Source organism: Kryptolebias marmoratus, linkage group LG10 (genome assembly GCF_001649575.2).
Source record: "Kryptolebias marmoratus isolate JLee-2015 linkage group LG10, ASM164957v2, whole genome shotgun sequence".
Classification (NCBI taxonomy): Eukaryota; Metazoa; Chordata; class Actinopteri; order Cyprinodontiformes; family Rivulidae; genus Kryptolebias; species Kryptolebias marmoratus.
The window spans coordinates 7,471,977-7,486,130 of NC_051439.1; the positions used below are offsets into that span (position 1 = coordinate 7,471,977).

General features: G+C 39.6%; 2 protein-coding genes across 2 annotated transcripts in view; one reads left to right on the forward strand and one right to left on the reverse strand.

Moving 5' to 3' along the window:
- Positions 1 to 1,097: 1,097 nt before the first annotated feature.
- srsf5a (serine and arginine rich splicing factor 5a) lies at positions 1,098 to 8,884 on the reverse strand. The gene is made up of 8 exons (XM_017417539.3): positions 8,755 to 8,884; positions 7,302 to 7,438; positions 7,135 to 7,205; positions 6,875 to 7,000; positions 5,899 to 5,968; positions 3,826 to 3,899; positions 3,634 to 3,738; positions 1,098 to 2,199 (listed from the first exon to the last, which is right to left on the reverse strand). Exons 2-8 carry the CDS (start codon positions 7,425 to 7,427, stop codon positions 1,797 to 1,799), a joined length of 975 nt encoding a protein of 324 aa, XP_017273028.1. The 5' UTR covers positions 7,428 to 7,438; positions 8,755 to 8,884; the 3' UTR covers positions 1,098 to 1,796.
- A 2,765-nt stretch (positions 8,885 to 11,649) lies between these two features.
- LOC108232058 (deubiquitinase DESI2) overlaps positions 11,650 to 14,154 on the forward strand; it is a 24,737-nt gene continuing 22,232 nt past the window's right edge. The window contains exon 1 of the mRNA XM_017409613.3: positions 11,650 to 12,419. Within this exon, the coding sequence (XP_017265102.1) occupies positions 12,381 to 12,419 (39 nt within the window). The 5' untranslated portion in view covers positions 11,650 to 12,380. The remainder of the gene's footprint in view (positions 12,420 to 14,154) is intronic.

Below are 14,154 nucleotides of genomic sequence, written 5' to 3' on the forward strand. Positions count from 1 at the left end.
GTCACAAATAGCTCGGGAAAAAAAGTCTCCTCTACCGTGTCTGAAGCTCTTACCTATTGCTATGGCAACGAGGGGGGGTCCGGAAGTGACGTCACATGATAACAGCAGGAAGTAAGGTTGTTAGCTGTCCCCTTCAAAGCTAAAGTCACCACTTTTTCTGTACTGAGGTTTTCTGAACTGCTCATCTTCCCTTCATAACTCCTAACCTGCTGAAATAAGTCTGAATAATGAATCCTGTACGTTTTTTAAACAGACATTTGTTCCTTTGACCGTGCAGATCTAATTGTCTGAACACTGAGTTGCCATTCACATGATTGTTCTCCTGTTTATAGTTCCTCCCGTATGCTTTTTGGAATCAAACTACTTCTGCATAGTTGGAGATTTGAACCACTCACATATCAAAATGTTCAGCTCGATTGGGCGTCATGCGATACACTTTCTAGTTTATGTAACTTTTATTATTGTCAAACTATTTAACTTCTTTAAAATAAAATTTCCCTATAAAAATACATTAGGGTTTCTTTAAATCCTTCAAAAACCTGCTTCAGTGTACTTGTATTTTTTAATTTCCTGTACTCCTTTAGCTACATATTTCTTACTCTAGCCCCTAGCTAGCCATACGTTACATTCAGCTACAGTTCTGCTACTTTAAGCTCTTTGCTACAGATTTAAACTTTTAGTTTTTGTTCTGTCCCTTTTAGCCGGTTCCAGCTTTTACCTAGTTTAATATGTTTTGCTCATTTTAGCTACTGTTCGGCTTGTTTTAACCAACTCTGTTTCAGATTTTTCAATGCATTTTAGCTGTCCTTCAGCACTCAAGATTCATGCTGGGTTTTTTTTACAAAAAAAGCGATTTTTATTTCATGATTATTGCCAAAAGTTCATCTAAAAACTAAAAACTCAAGGTGAAAGGGGAGGTAGGGAATCTAAGTTTCATATTTGGTGGCTTAGTTTTGCTTTTAGCTTTAATTGGAATTTTCCCAGAGTCATGTTAAAGATCGATTAAAAAAAAAAATCAAATACTTGTTTTAATTTCATCTCCTAAAATTCACTGTGTGCTGCACATTGTACACAATTATGACAAACTTCACAGTTCATTTAGGCTTTGAGTTTAAATCCTTTATTATGTAAATGTGCATTCTATAAACACGCATTCACATTTTTACACAAAACGAAAAAAAAAAGTAGTCTGTTTTTATTAGTAACGAATTAATAAAGATTTACAGACAAACTCGTATTGGACTTAGCCCCCTAGAGGCTAGAAATGAAGTTTATAAAGACAGCTACAAAAAGCCCTGACTAAAATAAGACATTCTGTAAAAATAAATCCCAGAATCGCAAACAATGACAATTGGAAATTAAAAAAAACAAACAAAAAAAAAACCTCAATCACACTGAATGAAACACACAAAAGGGCCTCATCAGAAGCATAAACAACATTATAAAGGAAAGCTACTTGAATTATAGAAATGTATTTGTTATATTTTAGAGGATTCAATGGTATATTTATCAAATTTTGGGAAAGCACAAAGTAGAAGGAAATAAAAACAAAAAGAAAAAATGAATTTGTGAGCAGCACTGTGGTTGGTAACCACTAAAATAAAAGGAGCCATAAAGAGACAAATGTTTACTTTTTTATCACAGAGGTTTACCTCTGTGGATGTGAAATCAAAGCAAAGAAACAAACAAAAAAAAAAAACTACCTTAAACTTTTACACATTTCCATGACAAAGGCAGTTCACCCCATCATTAAGAACAAATCTGAATCCTGCTTCTGACCTCCGGCTGCAGCCGGCTCAGTGTTTACTGTCAGCTGAGGCGGAGCGAGAACGGGAGCGGGATCTGGATCTGGAACGGGAGCGGGATCGGGGTCTGGAACCAGACTCTTTGTTTTCAGCGGGAGCAGGAGAAGGGGAACGCGAGCGAGACTTTGAGCGGGATTTGGAGCGAGACTTGGAACGAGATTTGGAGCGGGATTTAGAACGAGACTTGGAACGAGACTTGGAACGAGACTTGGAACGCGACTTGGAGCGAGACTTGGAGCGAGACTTGGACCTGGACGGGGATCTGTCTGAGGGCTTGCCCCCTCCCGATGTCTTCTTCTTCTCTGGGGTGCGGCTCAGGGACCTGGAGCTGCTTCTGGAGCGACTGCGGCTCCTGGAGCGGCTCCTGGAACGGGAATAGCTGCGGGAGCGACTCCTGAAAGGGGAAAAAATGTCATTAAAAACAGCAAAACAACACAACCATACTGTAACAAATAAACACGGTTACATTAAAGCAGGATTCCAACACGTTTTCCGTTTCGACATTCCATACTTTCCCTGACTCCAATTTAAGATTTCTGTTGATTTTTTTAAAACTTATTTTTGAAAAGTACTAACATAATTATCTGCGTCTATATGTTAAAAGAATTATACCTCAACAAAAACTGATTTTTTTTCCCTATTGGTTTCACGATGCATCTTAGAAAGATAGAATTTCTATAACTGCAAGAAATGTAGGATCATTTCTTCCTAAAATATGGGTCAGTTTTGTTTAGTTTAATTTTTTTTTAAAATATTACCTGTAAAACTTACAGCCACCTGACCTCTTATTCTGTCCCATATTAAACTGGTCTGACTATGTCCTTCTGATCCGGGAGAGAGGAGTGTTTTTAACCTGTCATACCTCCAACATAAAGCACTGTAGAAATGTGAAACTTCACACGAGTGAGAACTAGTTTCTCCTTCCACTGAGGATTCAATTTTTTTTTTAAATGCCTTATAGTTTTTGCACGGAAACTATCTAAAGGGTACTTTTTTGGATATTTCCGTTTCTAATTCTGACAAACATACATGTTGCTGTTTTGCCCTTCCCTCTCTACTCCTTAAAAGGGCAGAACAATCTGGCTTTCTGATTGGCTAAGACTGTTTCCATGGCAACTAGGCTGCTGGTAAAAATAGCAAAGGCAGGCTAAACCTCTGCAAATCAACTTTACAACTAAATAACTCTGCACTGGTTATTATGAGGAATTTAACTTTTCCCTCATATTAGAGCCCAGAGAGACCATATCTTGAATTAAGTCAACTCCGATTGTCTGTCTGTTAGCAAAATGTCTCAAATCTCAAGTAATGGATTTCAATAAAACTCTCAGAAATTAATTATCGGACGTACATCTACAACTGATTAACATTTGGAGTCATTCTGATCATAATGGCTGCCACAGCTACCATGGCAAACACAAATTGGCTATAAATCATTCATTTTTAGAGACAATGAGCTAAGTTTTGGTGTGGTAATATCAGTCAGTGATCTTTAAGACGCACTGTGACTGCTAACATCTAGAACCTATTAATTTCTTGAGTTAACTCGATTCAATATGGTGATGAATTTATGCACCAAGTGGCAGCCCCCATTAACATTTCTCCAGGAAGGTTTTTAGTTTAAAGTATTCTACATTTAAACATATAAGTATGCGTTATAAAAAAGTACACTCCTAGGACTCACTTCCACCTGTTATGGTAAACAATGTATCACATGTTCAATTTCTACAACAAAAAAACTATTTTAAATGGCTTTTACTTCAAATAATTATCTGTAAGGAGCAGACTTTAAACCCACCAAACAGAAAACTTTGACTAAAACTCAACTCACCTCTTGCTGTCCTCGTAGAGCTTCAGTCTACGTCCGTTCAGTTCGGTTCCATTAAGCTTGGAGATGGCGTTCTTCAGGTCATGGCGCGAAGCAAACTCAACCACCCTGCATTTGTGCACAAACGCTCATTAGCACTTCCCACTGAAGAAAAAGAGAAATTGAAGGAAATGGGGTAATAAAAGACAAACTCACCCTTCATTTTGAGTGGGTCTGTGTGCGTCCACAAAGGTAACTTCACCTGCTTTTCTCATCAGGTCTTTCAGGTCCTATTTTAAAGCACATCACAAACTTAGGGAACAGATTGAAACACTAAGAGTCGCTGAGAGCTTTCTTTTTTTTTAACCTAGGGGGAAAAAGAAAAGAGCAGGCAGGGAAAAAAAAACACCACAAAAAGAAATATGGCTTAAATAATCCTGACCTGTTTTCACTTTTTGATACGACCCCACTTTCAGTAAAGGCCATGTAAACAAAAGAGCCACACCAAATGCTTTTGAGTGGACAAGTTTTGCCTTTTATTCTGTTTATTTTGTCATTAAATTTCTTTTTAAAAAGGTACTCACTGCAAAGTATGAAATCAAACATAAAAAAGTTATCATGAACTAAATCAAACGGTGCAGTTTGACAGAGTTTACTCCAGTAGTTTTCAAATATATTCATATATAATTCTGACAATTAAAACTTCATAAAAATGGTCTAAATCTGCTATAAACTACAGTAGTTTGAGTCACATGACTGACCTACATTAGCCTAGCTGTAGTCTGTTTTTATCTGTTCAAATCAAGGTTATGAATGAAAGAAATATCAGGGAAGAAGGTCGAAGGTTGAGTGCCATAAAAACAGAGCTCTGTGTTCAAACACCCCCATTATTGAAAAACCTTAACCTTACTGATCCTTCAGAACGGCATAGTTTACTCATCAAAACACATCAAAATTGTAGGACTTCTCCACTGAAACGTCTCTCCTACAATGTCACTACTATTCACCTATTTTCAATAACTTTGGCTATTTTAATTAGTAAGCACTGTTAGCATCTGATCATAATTTTTTACTTTAAGGTTACATTAACCAGCAGTTTGGAAAAAAAATTGTGCAGATTTTATTTCTTTATTAGTTTATTTTTTCAGACCGGTCTTCATGACTTTGCAGTAAGTACCTTTAAAAACAAACCAAATTAAAACTCCCCGATGAAACACTTGACAGGTAATAGTTGTTTCATTTTTAAGTGAACATNGGGGGGGGGGTGAATTTAGAAACTTTGAAAACTTGTAGTCTGTAGGATTAGGCAGTATTTACTTAGATTTAGAGTACCAAAGTAATAATGAAAAAGGGACAAAAACTTGATTTAGTTTTATTTTGTTAACGTCATTTTAATTTGGCTCAACAAGAAGATGTTTACATGATTCCCTTTTTGAGATTGTAACTCTCCACCCCTTTATCACCCGACCCTAAAAAAAAAGAAGACCCAATCACATGAGTTTTATGCTACTTACCGTTCAAAACCCAGGAAGACATTAGCATAGAGCCACTTGTCCAAATACCAAATGGGAACCAATGCAGTGTAAAGCCCTTGAGCAACGCTCTCGAGAAACGCTCTCAGCCTTGACTCAGCATCCGGCCTCCACAAGTAAGGAACCACCAGAGAGAAAGTAGGGGTGCGGTGTGTGCCCGACTCAACAACCCCCCAGCTCCAGCGGCCACAGAAAAAGACACAAATGGGAGACTGTAGGGGACCGTGGATTTGAGGGGGGTTACAGCTGCCGGGGATGCCAGCCCACAGAACCTCCAGACTGTGGCTACGGCCCTCCTAAGGCTACCGTATCCTGCGCTAGACCACTTTCACCCGCTACGAGGCCCAGCCAAGACTTTAGACCAGCAGCAACTGCGTGTAAGGAGAGGCACCAAATGGACACTATTCAGAAAAACAACCAGCAGAGGGTGCTACACATTTCTAACACCCTGGTGGAGGGTGTTTATTGAACTCTGATACAGATGAAACCATATCAGAGGAGCTGTTTAATTAAAGAAAGAAAAAAAAATATTTAGATAAATTGCTTCTTTGGGGAAAAAAAGGTGGTCAAGTAAAAAATAAAAAAAAAAAACAAAAGAAAAGAAAAACATATGGGGATTTCTACTTTAACTGGCCAATTACAAATAATGACTACATGTTTTTTTTAAATACTTAAAATAATAAAATAAAACTGCTTCAGTAAGGACATGTCTTGAGAAGACAATCTTTAAAAGACACATAATTTTGCAATCTCTTACCTGCCAGCTGATCCGCGATGAGAGGTTCTCCACAATAAGTCTGTGGTCGGTTCGCACAGGAGGGCCATACCTGTGCAGGAACACAGAAATTAATTTCAACACAGGTATCACGCGAACATGATCCCAAGTCGAACTGCAGCACCTCCTATTTTATTCTTTTGTTTTCAACTTCTTTCAGACGATTTGACTGGAAAGACGGTAACTCACTGAGCTGTGACTGGCTGGCAAACAGCATTTGTGACGTAGCAACCAAAATGTCTCAAAACATTTGCAGGAGTTCTCAATTTCCTTGCAGGAGTCTCAGAGACTAGCAGCCCTGCCGCTTGAATTTTGTATGTTTAAAAGAAAATATATGGAACAAAATTTCTCTCAAAATAGATTCGGAGTGGTCTCAAACCTGTCCCAAGAGTGCTAGCGCTGCATTTTGACACATGCACAGGAGCTTTTCTCTGGCAGAGCATGCCGTTCAGGTCTAAAACCCATATTATATATATATATATATATATATATATATAAAAAACCCGAAGGCGGCTGCCAAGGTAGGAACAATCCGAGCACCATAATAACGTGCATGACCAAAAATACGATTTGGCAAGAGGTGTGTACAAAAATAAGCAGTGATTTCTGAAAATTGGCCAAGCAAAATGTGGCTCAATGGTCACTTGGCTGCAAACTGTCCGTATTCGGTGAAAAAGAACTGAAATCTGTCTTGGGTGGGGAGAGGGATCTCATATGACCTATCTTTCTAATTAGCGAGGGGTCGTTGTATGCATGTTAAAAAACTAAATATTGTTTTGAAGCCCAGCTTGCTCGTCATTTTGTCTGATTAAATGCAAGTGTAAAACAAAGACACTCGTGAATGTTTTCACACAATTATAAAAAGTAAGATTGGATAACTGACACACTGCTTTTCCTCGATGGGGAAAAAAAAGCTAAAGATGAAAAGCAAAAAAAAGCTGATTCACGTCTCACACACCTGGCATTGTTGCGCCTGTAGCCGCCTCCAAAACGTCCCATTCCAGGGCCGGGGCCTCCACCACCACCACCACCCCCTCCTCCTCCTCCCCTTCCTCTTCTGGAGCGAGCATGCTCAATGGTGACCCTGGGAAAAAAAAAAAAAAAAAAAAAAAACACGCTTTAATTTTTTTTGGTTAAAAAATATGAAACTCGTGTACAAGTAAAACAAACATCTGGTTTCATATTATGTATTCACTTTTAAAATACAAAGATGTTTACCTTTCACTGCACAATTCCTTCCCATTCAGCTCATACACGGCATCATCTGCATCTCTGTGGTCATCAAACTCCTGACAGGCAAAGGGAGATAAAATATTACAGAATCATAAAAAAGCCGGACTAAAAACTAAACTCAGAATTTAGATATAAAGGCTTTTTATACGCACCACAAATCCAAATCCATTCTTCAAGTTGATCTCTCGAATCCGTCCGTATCCCTTGAAAAACTTTTCCACGTCTCTTTCTCTGGCCTGCGGGTTCAGGCGGCCAATAAAAACACGGCTGCCGCTCATTTTGTTGTTCGCTGCAACAAAAGAACATGCACGTTGACAAACACTTCACCGGAGAACAAGGTCCAAACAAGCCACTTGTGCTCATTGTAGAAGTTAAACCACATCTGTTATAAAATATTACCCCACAGAGGAAATATGTAAAGCAGTAGGTTTTCTGAGTTTACAGACGAGGCCACTTTTAGGTAATTAAAATCTCAACATGATGACAATTTTTGCACCACTGCGGCATGTTAGTTTTTCATCAGAAAAGCCTCCCACATGGGCGCTATCACAAGACGTTTCCGCAAAATGGCCGTAAAGACTAGTCTGTCTTTAAGCTGCGGTGTACCGCACAGAGGTGAGCTTTCAGAAATGAAGCCAGCGACGTGGAACCAGAGCGATGCAGATCGCAGAGAATTAAATGTGTCGAACATTTTACAGATTATATATATAACATATATAAGGTCCGTTTTCTTAAAGATCAAAAAACGCACTGTTTATTAGCCAAAAAAACCTAAGGAATCAAAGTTTAAGTCAATCAAAAAATTATAATTGTTTTTTTAACTGTATATATATTAGGATTAATATTTGTGCTACCACTCACCCTAAGTTTATAATCCTATTTCTTAGAAAAATTAACTAGACACTGGTAGCAGAGCCCTGGTTAATCTACGCAGACGTGTAAATAATTATTTAAAGTGGAGTTATGTACTGGTCTGCTTACAGTGATTACACCAGTGGTCATTTTATCACCAGCGGTGGCGCGTCGGGTCGTCATTTTGCCTCCATTAATGCTTAAACGGACTTCTTAGGAGACTCATTACAGAACACTGGTCTCCTGTTTCCACATTATGTTTAATTAAGTAAAATAAGTGTTATTTTGAGAGCCTACGGACTGATGACCCAGCACGCAGCACGCAGAGAGAGATGACACACAAAGGACTTCTCAAGATGGCTGCCAAAAATCTCGCCGAGCCGTCGTCAGTGGGCATTCCAGTGTTTCTCTAGTTCAGTGAGCATGCAGTCCTGTAGTGAAGCTAACAAGTTTCAGAACTCCGCAATCCAATTTTACAGCCATTTTTGACTATAAAAGAGAGACCTAAATAGATACGTAGAGATATATAAACACGCGGCAGGTGACGGCAAATTCTAGTTGCTAAATCTAGGCTATAAAAGATCGCGATTACGTCGAGAAGTGTCTATCCTGCAGTTCGCCTCGGTGTAGCTTTCGGTTAGCAGAGGCTAATTTAGCAACGGAAACATACGTCGATGTTATGCAACGGTCAAATCTTCAAAATACGAAAAAGTTGTTTAAATACACGTCTTATCACTTTATATGCGTGCTCACCGATATGTTCTTTATTACTGGACCTGCTTCGGGCCTGTGGTTTACGCCGCTGCTCTGCTCTCGAAAGTAGGTGAACCTCTGCGCGACTGGATTAAAATGGCGACTGAGTCCAAATAGCAGGAAACAGAAAGGCTGCTCTCGGGTTGCCAGGTTACGGTAATGCGGAAAGTCTTTCAAGTTGACAGCGTCACACTTGTGTCACTCAATAAAGTCATAATGACCGATTTATTCTTCTTTACTTTGTTAATAGGAGCTATGGAATTTCCTAAATGTGTCAAACATATTTAAAGTGAGTGTGCTTTGTTGGAATTATTAAAGGGGGATGTAACTTCTACCTGGCAACTCATCTTAGTGCGTTACAAACGTGGTGCATTTGACGTTACGCCAAAGGGATGTATTAATATAGTAATTATCTATGTTTTACACTGATTTATGACAAACATTTGGTACTTTTCCACCTCTGTTCGTTCATATACAATGTTGGAAAAACTTTGTGACACTTCCATGTTTGCTTTACTGCTTATTTAGGAAAATATAGTTCACTAAGAAAGAGAAAGTATCATTGTTAAATGATTTGTTAAAATGAAATGACTCTTGAAACACAGCATAAACTATTAAAGGCCTAGCATTCCCTGAAGGACTACATATTAAATGCCACCTTTTATGTCAGAATTTTATACTAAAATCATCATGTGGTGAGAAAAAAAAACACTTCTAGCCAATTTGGTCAAACCTTGAAAATGCACACTCTCATGCGATATTCAATATCTCTTGTTATCTTGCCTTATCTGCTAGTGCTTGGTGTATGCTTTGTGAATGAGTCTCGGCTACTACCACACCAAAGGTTAGTTCAATATCTGTAAAATTCACAGAAATTTAGCCATTCTCGTGTCGGCTAAGATTGATTAGCTACGACTGCCATTTTGTCCCATATTAAACTGCCCACTTTTGTGTACAGCAAATAGCTACTTTGTGAGAATTTCATTGAAATCTGTCCATTGGTTGATATATTTTGCTAACAAACAAACCAGGTTAACTCTAAAAATTAATGCTAAGGTTTTAAACAATGATGCTGCACAGTGTTTTACACCTGAACTGGGTTGTCAGTTGTAGATGTGCATCCAATAATTACTTTCTGTGAGTTTCATTAAAGTCCATCTGCTGGTTCAGGAGCTATATGACTAAGATAGTGACAGTGTTGATTCTAATAGTTAATGGCAACGTTTTGAACACAATTTCTCTGGTTTTCACAGTATTTCTTTGTGATACTCCTTCTCTTCTGGCCCCATTTTGCATCCTGTACTGGTGACAGTGACTAAGTAAACAGTGAGAAACTCTGAAGAAGCAGGCTATGACATATGATAAGACTGGGCCAGAACATTAAGGGCAGACAATATAAAGATATATTAAAAAAACAAGTTACACTGGCCCCTGGTATGCCCAATTACTAGTCCAGACACTTAAAGTATAAATTGGGGATCACTCTCAGCTACTACCACACCGAATTCTAGCTCAGTATCTGTAAAACTGACTGTTATAGACATTTTTTTGTTTTCTAGGCTCTCTGTGTTGCGGCAGACATTTTAAATCGACTCCAAAAGTTAGTCAGTTGTAGACGTCCATCCAATGATTACTGAAGTCTCATTAAAACCTGTTCAGTGATTCATGAGATATTTTGATAACCAAACATTGAAAACACACAGACAAAAACATTATTACTCTGCTTTAGGCAGCAGGACAGAAAAAGAACATACTGGTCAAGTTATTTGTACAATGTCCGTCCGGATTTACCAAAGTAAATATGGATGTATGCATTTATATATCAAGAAAACAGCATGTATGATTTTTACGAAGAGGTCTGTGGATTCTGTAAAACTTGATGTCTCTGTTACCGGAGAAAAGTTGACATTTGCATCTGAATACTAATACCTTGGATTAGGAATTGATTCAAGTTGTACAAATTAAATCGGTAGTGAACAGCAAACTTTCACTTATCAAATTTCCGTCATATCAGAAACTCACTGTCAACAAAAGCAGCAACCGTGTATTTTAATGCCATTATCATGTCACATCTCTCTGTACAAGTTTAAGACCGGTGCACGTAAACTACTACATCAGGCTGTGAAAGCACTGAACAGAAAGTCAATGCTTATCATCATTGTTATAGCATGGCAAATCAAAAACTGTAGAGCTGGGATAATTTTGTTAAATTCAAAGACGCTTGTCTTACTTATAAGATCCTGTATGGCTTGAGGGATGGTCAAATGTGTGATCATTTGCTGTGAAATTGTATTTTATTATTATTATTATTATTATTATTATTATTATTATTATTATTACATGCTAAATGTATTTTGATTATTAGCTAAGCTGGCATATTACAGCAATGTTTATTAATGTACACTGTCTCTGTATATTTTAAACAAACTAACAAACAAACAAACCGATTCAGGTAAAACCGGATGTTACACGTTTCCTGCCAAAATAAAACTTGACCGGTTTTAGTCAACAAGAGAAAATAACAAGAGAAAATATCACATGGTAGCTTTTGTATGTATGCACTACACTTATTACAAAATTATAATAATAATAATTAATATTATTTTGTCCAACACATATTTAAATTAAAAGTATAAGTAAAAATAATAAAAAAGCTTATAAGAGGTCAAATTATAATGAATTTTATTAATCTGTAAGAGAAATGGAAAGTCCCGGAGGAGAAACGCGTATTTGCCTGACCGGAAGTAGGAGCGGGTTTTGGACTCCCCTCCGGGTCTCATCAGCTGTTGGAGGCAGAAATGATGTCATCAAGCGGGCAGGCAGAGCTGGATCACAGCGGCTCCACACGGACTCGTCTCTGCCGGTGAACCAGACTTCCTGAAAGCCCGCCTGAGAGCCTCCATGACGCGGGCCTGAGGACGCGGAAAGATCGGCGGCGGAGAACTCGTGCCCCGGGGGTGGGTGAGGAGGAGGAGGAGGAGGAGGCGCGGGGGTGGTGGTGGTGGAGGTCTGAGCTCATCCCGGAGCGGAGCAGAGAGGGGCGGACACTGGATGCGGGCCAGCAGCGGCGGCACCGGACCGGCCGGGGATGCTGCTGGTGAGCTCGGCTCCCCGATCAGCTGCAGTGAACCCTCCGCGGCCCGAAGGTCCTCCCCGACACCTGCGCCCGCGGCATCCGCCTGAAGATGAGCCGCGCTCCGCCTCCATCGTCGCCGTCGGTCCGCTGCAGCGTTCGCCTCGTCGCCCGCGGTGACAGCAGGGCGCTCGCTTCAGACTCCAGCTCATCCAGGGCCCGAAATCCCGCGGAAGTATCCCATCATCGCGTGTAATCCGACGCGCTGAGCCCTTCGCTTTAACATCCTTCTGATTAAAAAAAAAAAATATATATATATATATATCCATATATTTTCGGATGTCGGAGATGGGCCATTTGTCCACGCTCTCCTGACCCTCTCATCACAGGGGCCCTTGAAGTTTCCTCTGGGTCTGGCCCTCTGTTGGCACACAGCACTGTCCGTGTTAGTGGCTGTTTCTCTGCAGGGAGCTGAGCTGCCGGCAACTTTTTTTTTTTTTTCAGCGTGGAGTTCAGGATCATTTTTGCCTTTCCAGCTCATGTTTAAACCACCATGGCCAATGAACCTGTGATCCTTAACGTGTATGATATGGTAAGAGCTCCACTCAACTTAACTGCACCCCTCGAGGCTTAATGCATGGGCGTGTGTGGGTGTAGCAAACATTTGTTCACATGGTTTCAATATTCACTTGTTAGAATTGTCCATGCCGAGATCTCTGCTGTGGCTCTTTTCACTCTGGCGCATTAAAACAGAACGTTTTCGAGGAGTCTGGCTTATCAGGAAAAATAGAAATAATCGTATTTGTACTCCGACCCCAAAAACAAGAGCCTCCACCAACCCTCTGACCTCCGGTTCCATCACTACACATGACATGTTACATGTACACCAATGGTCATCAGCAGACTAGAGCAGGGGCAACAGGAAAAGAGTTTGTGAACCACGAGATGAATTTTAAATGAAACTATCAGAAAGTAATCATTGGATGCACATCTACATAATGTAACCTTTGGAGTCAACCTGATGTAAGATGTTCTGCACAGCTAATCAACCTCAGCCAACGCCAAAAAAAATGGCTGCAGCTCAGTCATTTTTTGCAGATATTGAGCTAATATTTGGTGTGCTAGTAGCTGACTCAGCTACTAGCTAAGCTAAGCTGAGAGTCATCCCCATTGACTGTGTATGTATATATACACATTTATAGACCTCTGAGCAGAAGTTGAAGCCAGAACAGGACCACCTTCCCTGACAGCAAATTCTTAAGCCCGGCCTCTCCATGTAAACAAGTGGAACATTGCCCTCGGAGGAATAAAAGAGAAAAGAACATCTCACATATTTTCTTTCAAGTCTTGATGGTTCATGTAGTTCCTACCTTGCTGCTGCATGTTCAGTCTTTTCATTTTTCTAACAGGTTTAGTTGTAAAATGCCTAAAAGAAAGTTTGTGTGACACCATGACTATATGCAGGGGTCCTAATGCTCAGACTCTGGTTCCAAAAATACAAGACTGCAGTTCCCATAAACCAGGTCCTGCTAGCTTCAATTCCCAAGGCAGGGTTAATTGGTCTATTACAATAAACAGTCTATGGTCAAACTCCAAGCACTAACAGATCTTGTGAGATATTTGTTTAAAGTTTTTGCATGAAAGGCAAAGGGTGGTGTGCATTGCAATGCTAGTTTCAAGGATCCTACATCAGAAGTTGATTCTTTAACTCCCACTCCCTCGTTGCAGTTTTCTTTAGCCTTTATATGACAACATCAAAAAGTTCTGGTTCTGTTGTGGCTTTTGGGTTTGGTTCACCACCTCGATTGGAAATATTATGCTGTTACTTTTGTCAGCAGTAAGTCTCTCAACGTAGACAAAATTACAAAGAGAACTCCTCGAAAAAAATCAATGGGAATTTGGCAAAACATAATGAGAAAACCCAGCCCTCTTTAGAGCTCCATACTTCAGGCATATTTTACCGTAGAAACATCTTTCAAAGTTTAAATGGCTCACAGATAGTTGGACTTTACATGTCTGAACTGGCATTTTGATATGTTTAACAGATTATACACAACTACAGTTTAAGGTTTTGATTTTTACAGAGTTTTCTACAGAATGGTCAACTAAAAGTTGATGATGTCACCTTTGAATTGTTTAAAATTTTCTAGACCTTTGCAAACAAACTCTTCTTCCTCACACATTGTCATGACTCGGGAGGTACTGTCCAGAAGAGCGAAACCAAGACCAAACACGGAGACGGAAGTAAAGGTAAGTGAATTTATTTACAGGGTGAGACTATATACAGTGGGCGGTGTCCGGAGTGGTCTGCAAGAGAAGGAGAGCTA

Excerpts from the sequence above, each read along its gene's own strand:
- srsf5a (XM_017417539.3), bottom strand. The coding sequence starts at position 7,427 with ATGAGCGGCAGCCGTGTTTTTATTGGCCGCCTGAACCCGCAGGCCAGA. Across the intron at positions 3,900-5,898 it reads CATCGCGGATCAGCTGGCAG|GACCTGAAAGACCTGATGAG; the intron begins GTAAGAGATTGC and ends GCTTTAAAATAG. Across the intron at positions 3,739-3,825 it reads AGACCCACTCAAAATGAAGG|GGTGGTTGAGTTTGCTTCGC; the intron begins GTGAGTTTGTCT and ends GCACAAATGCAG.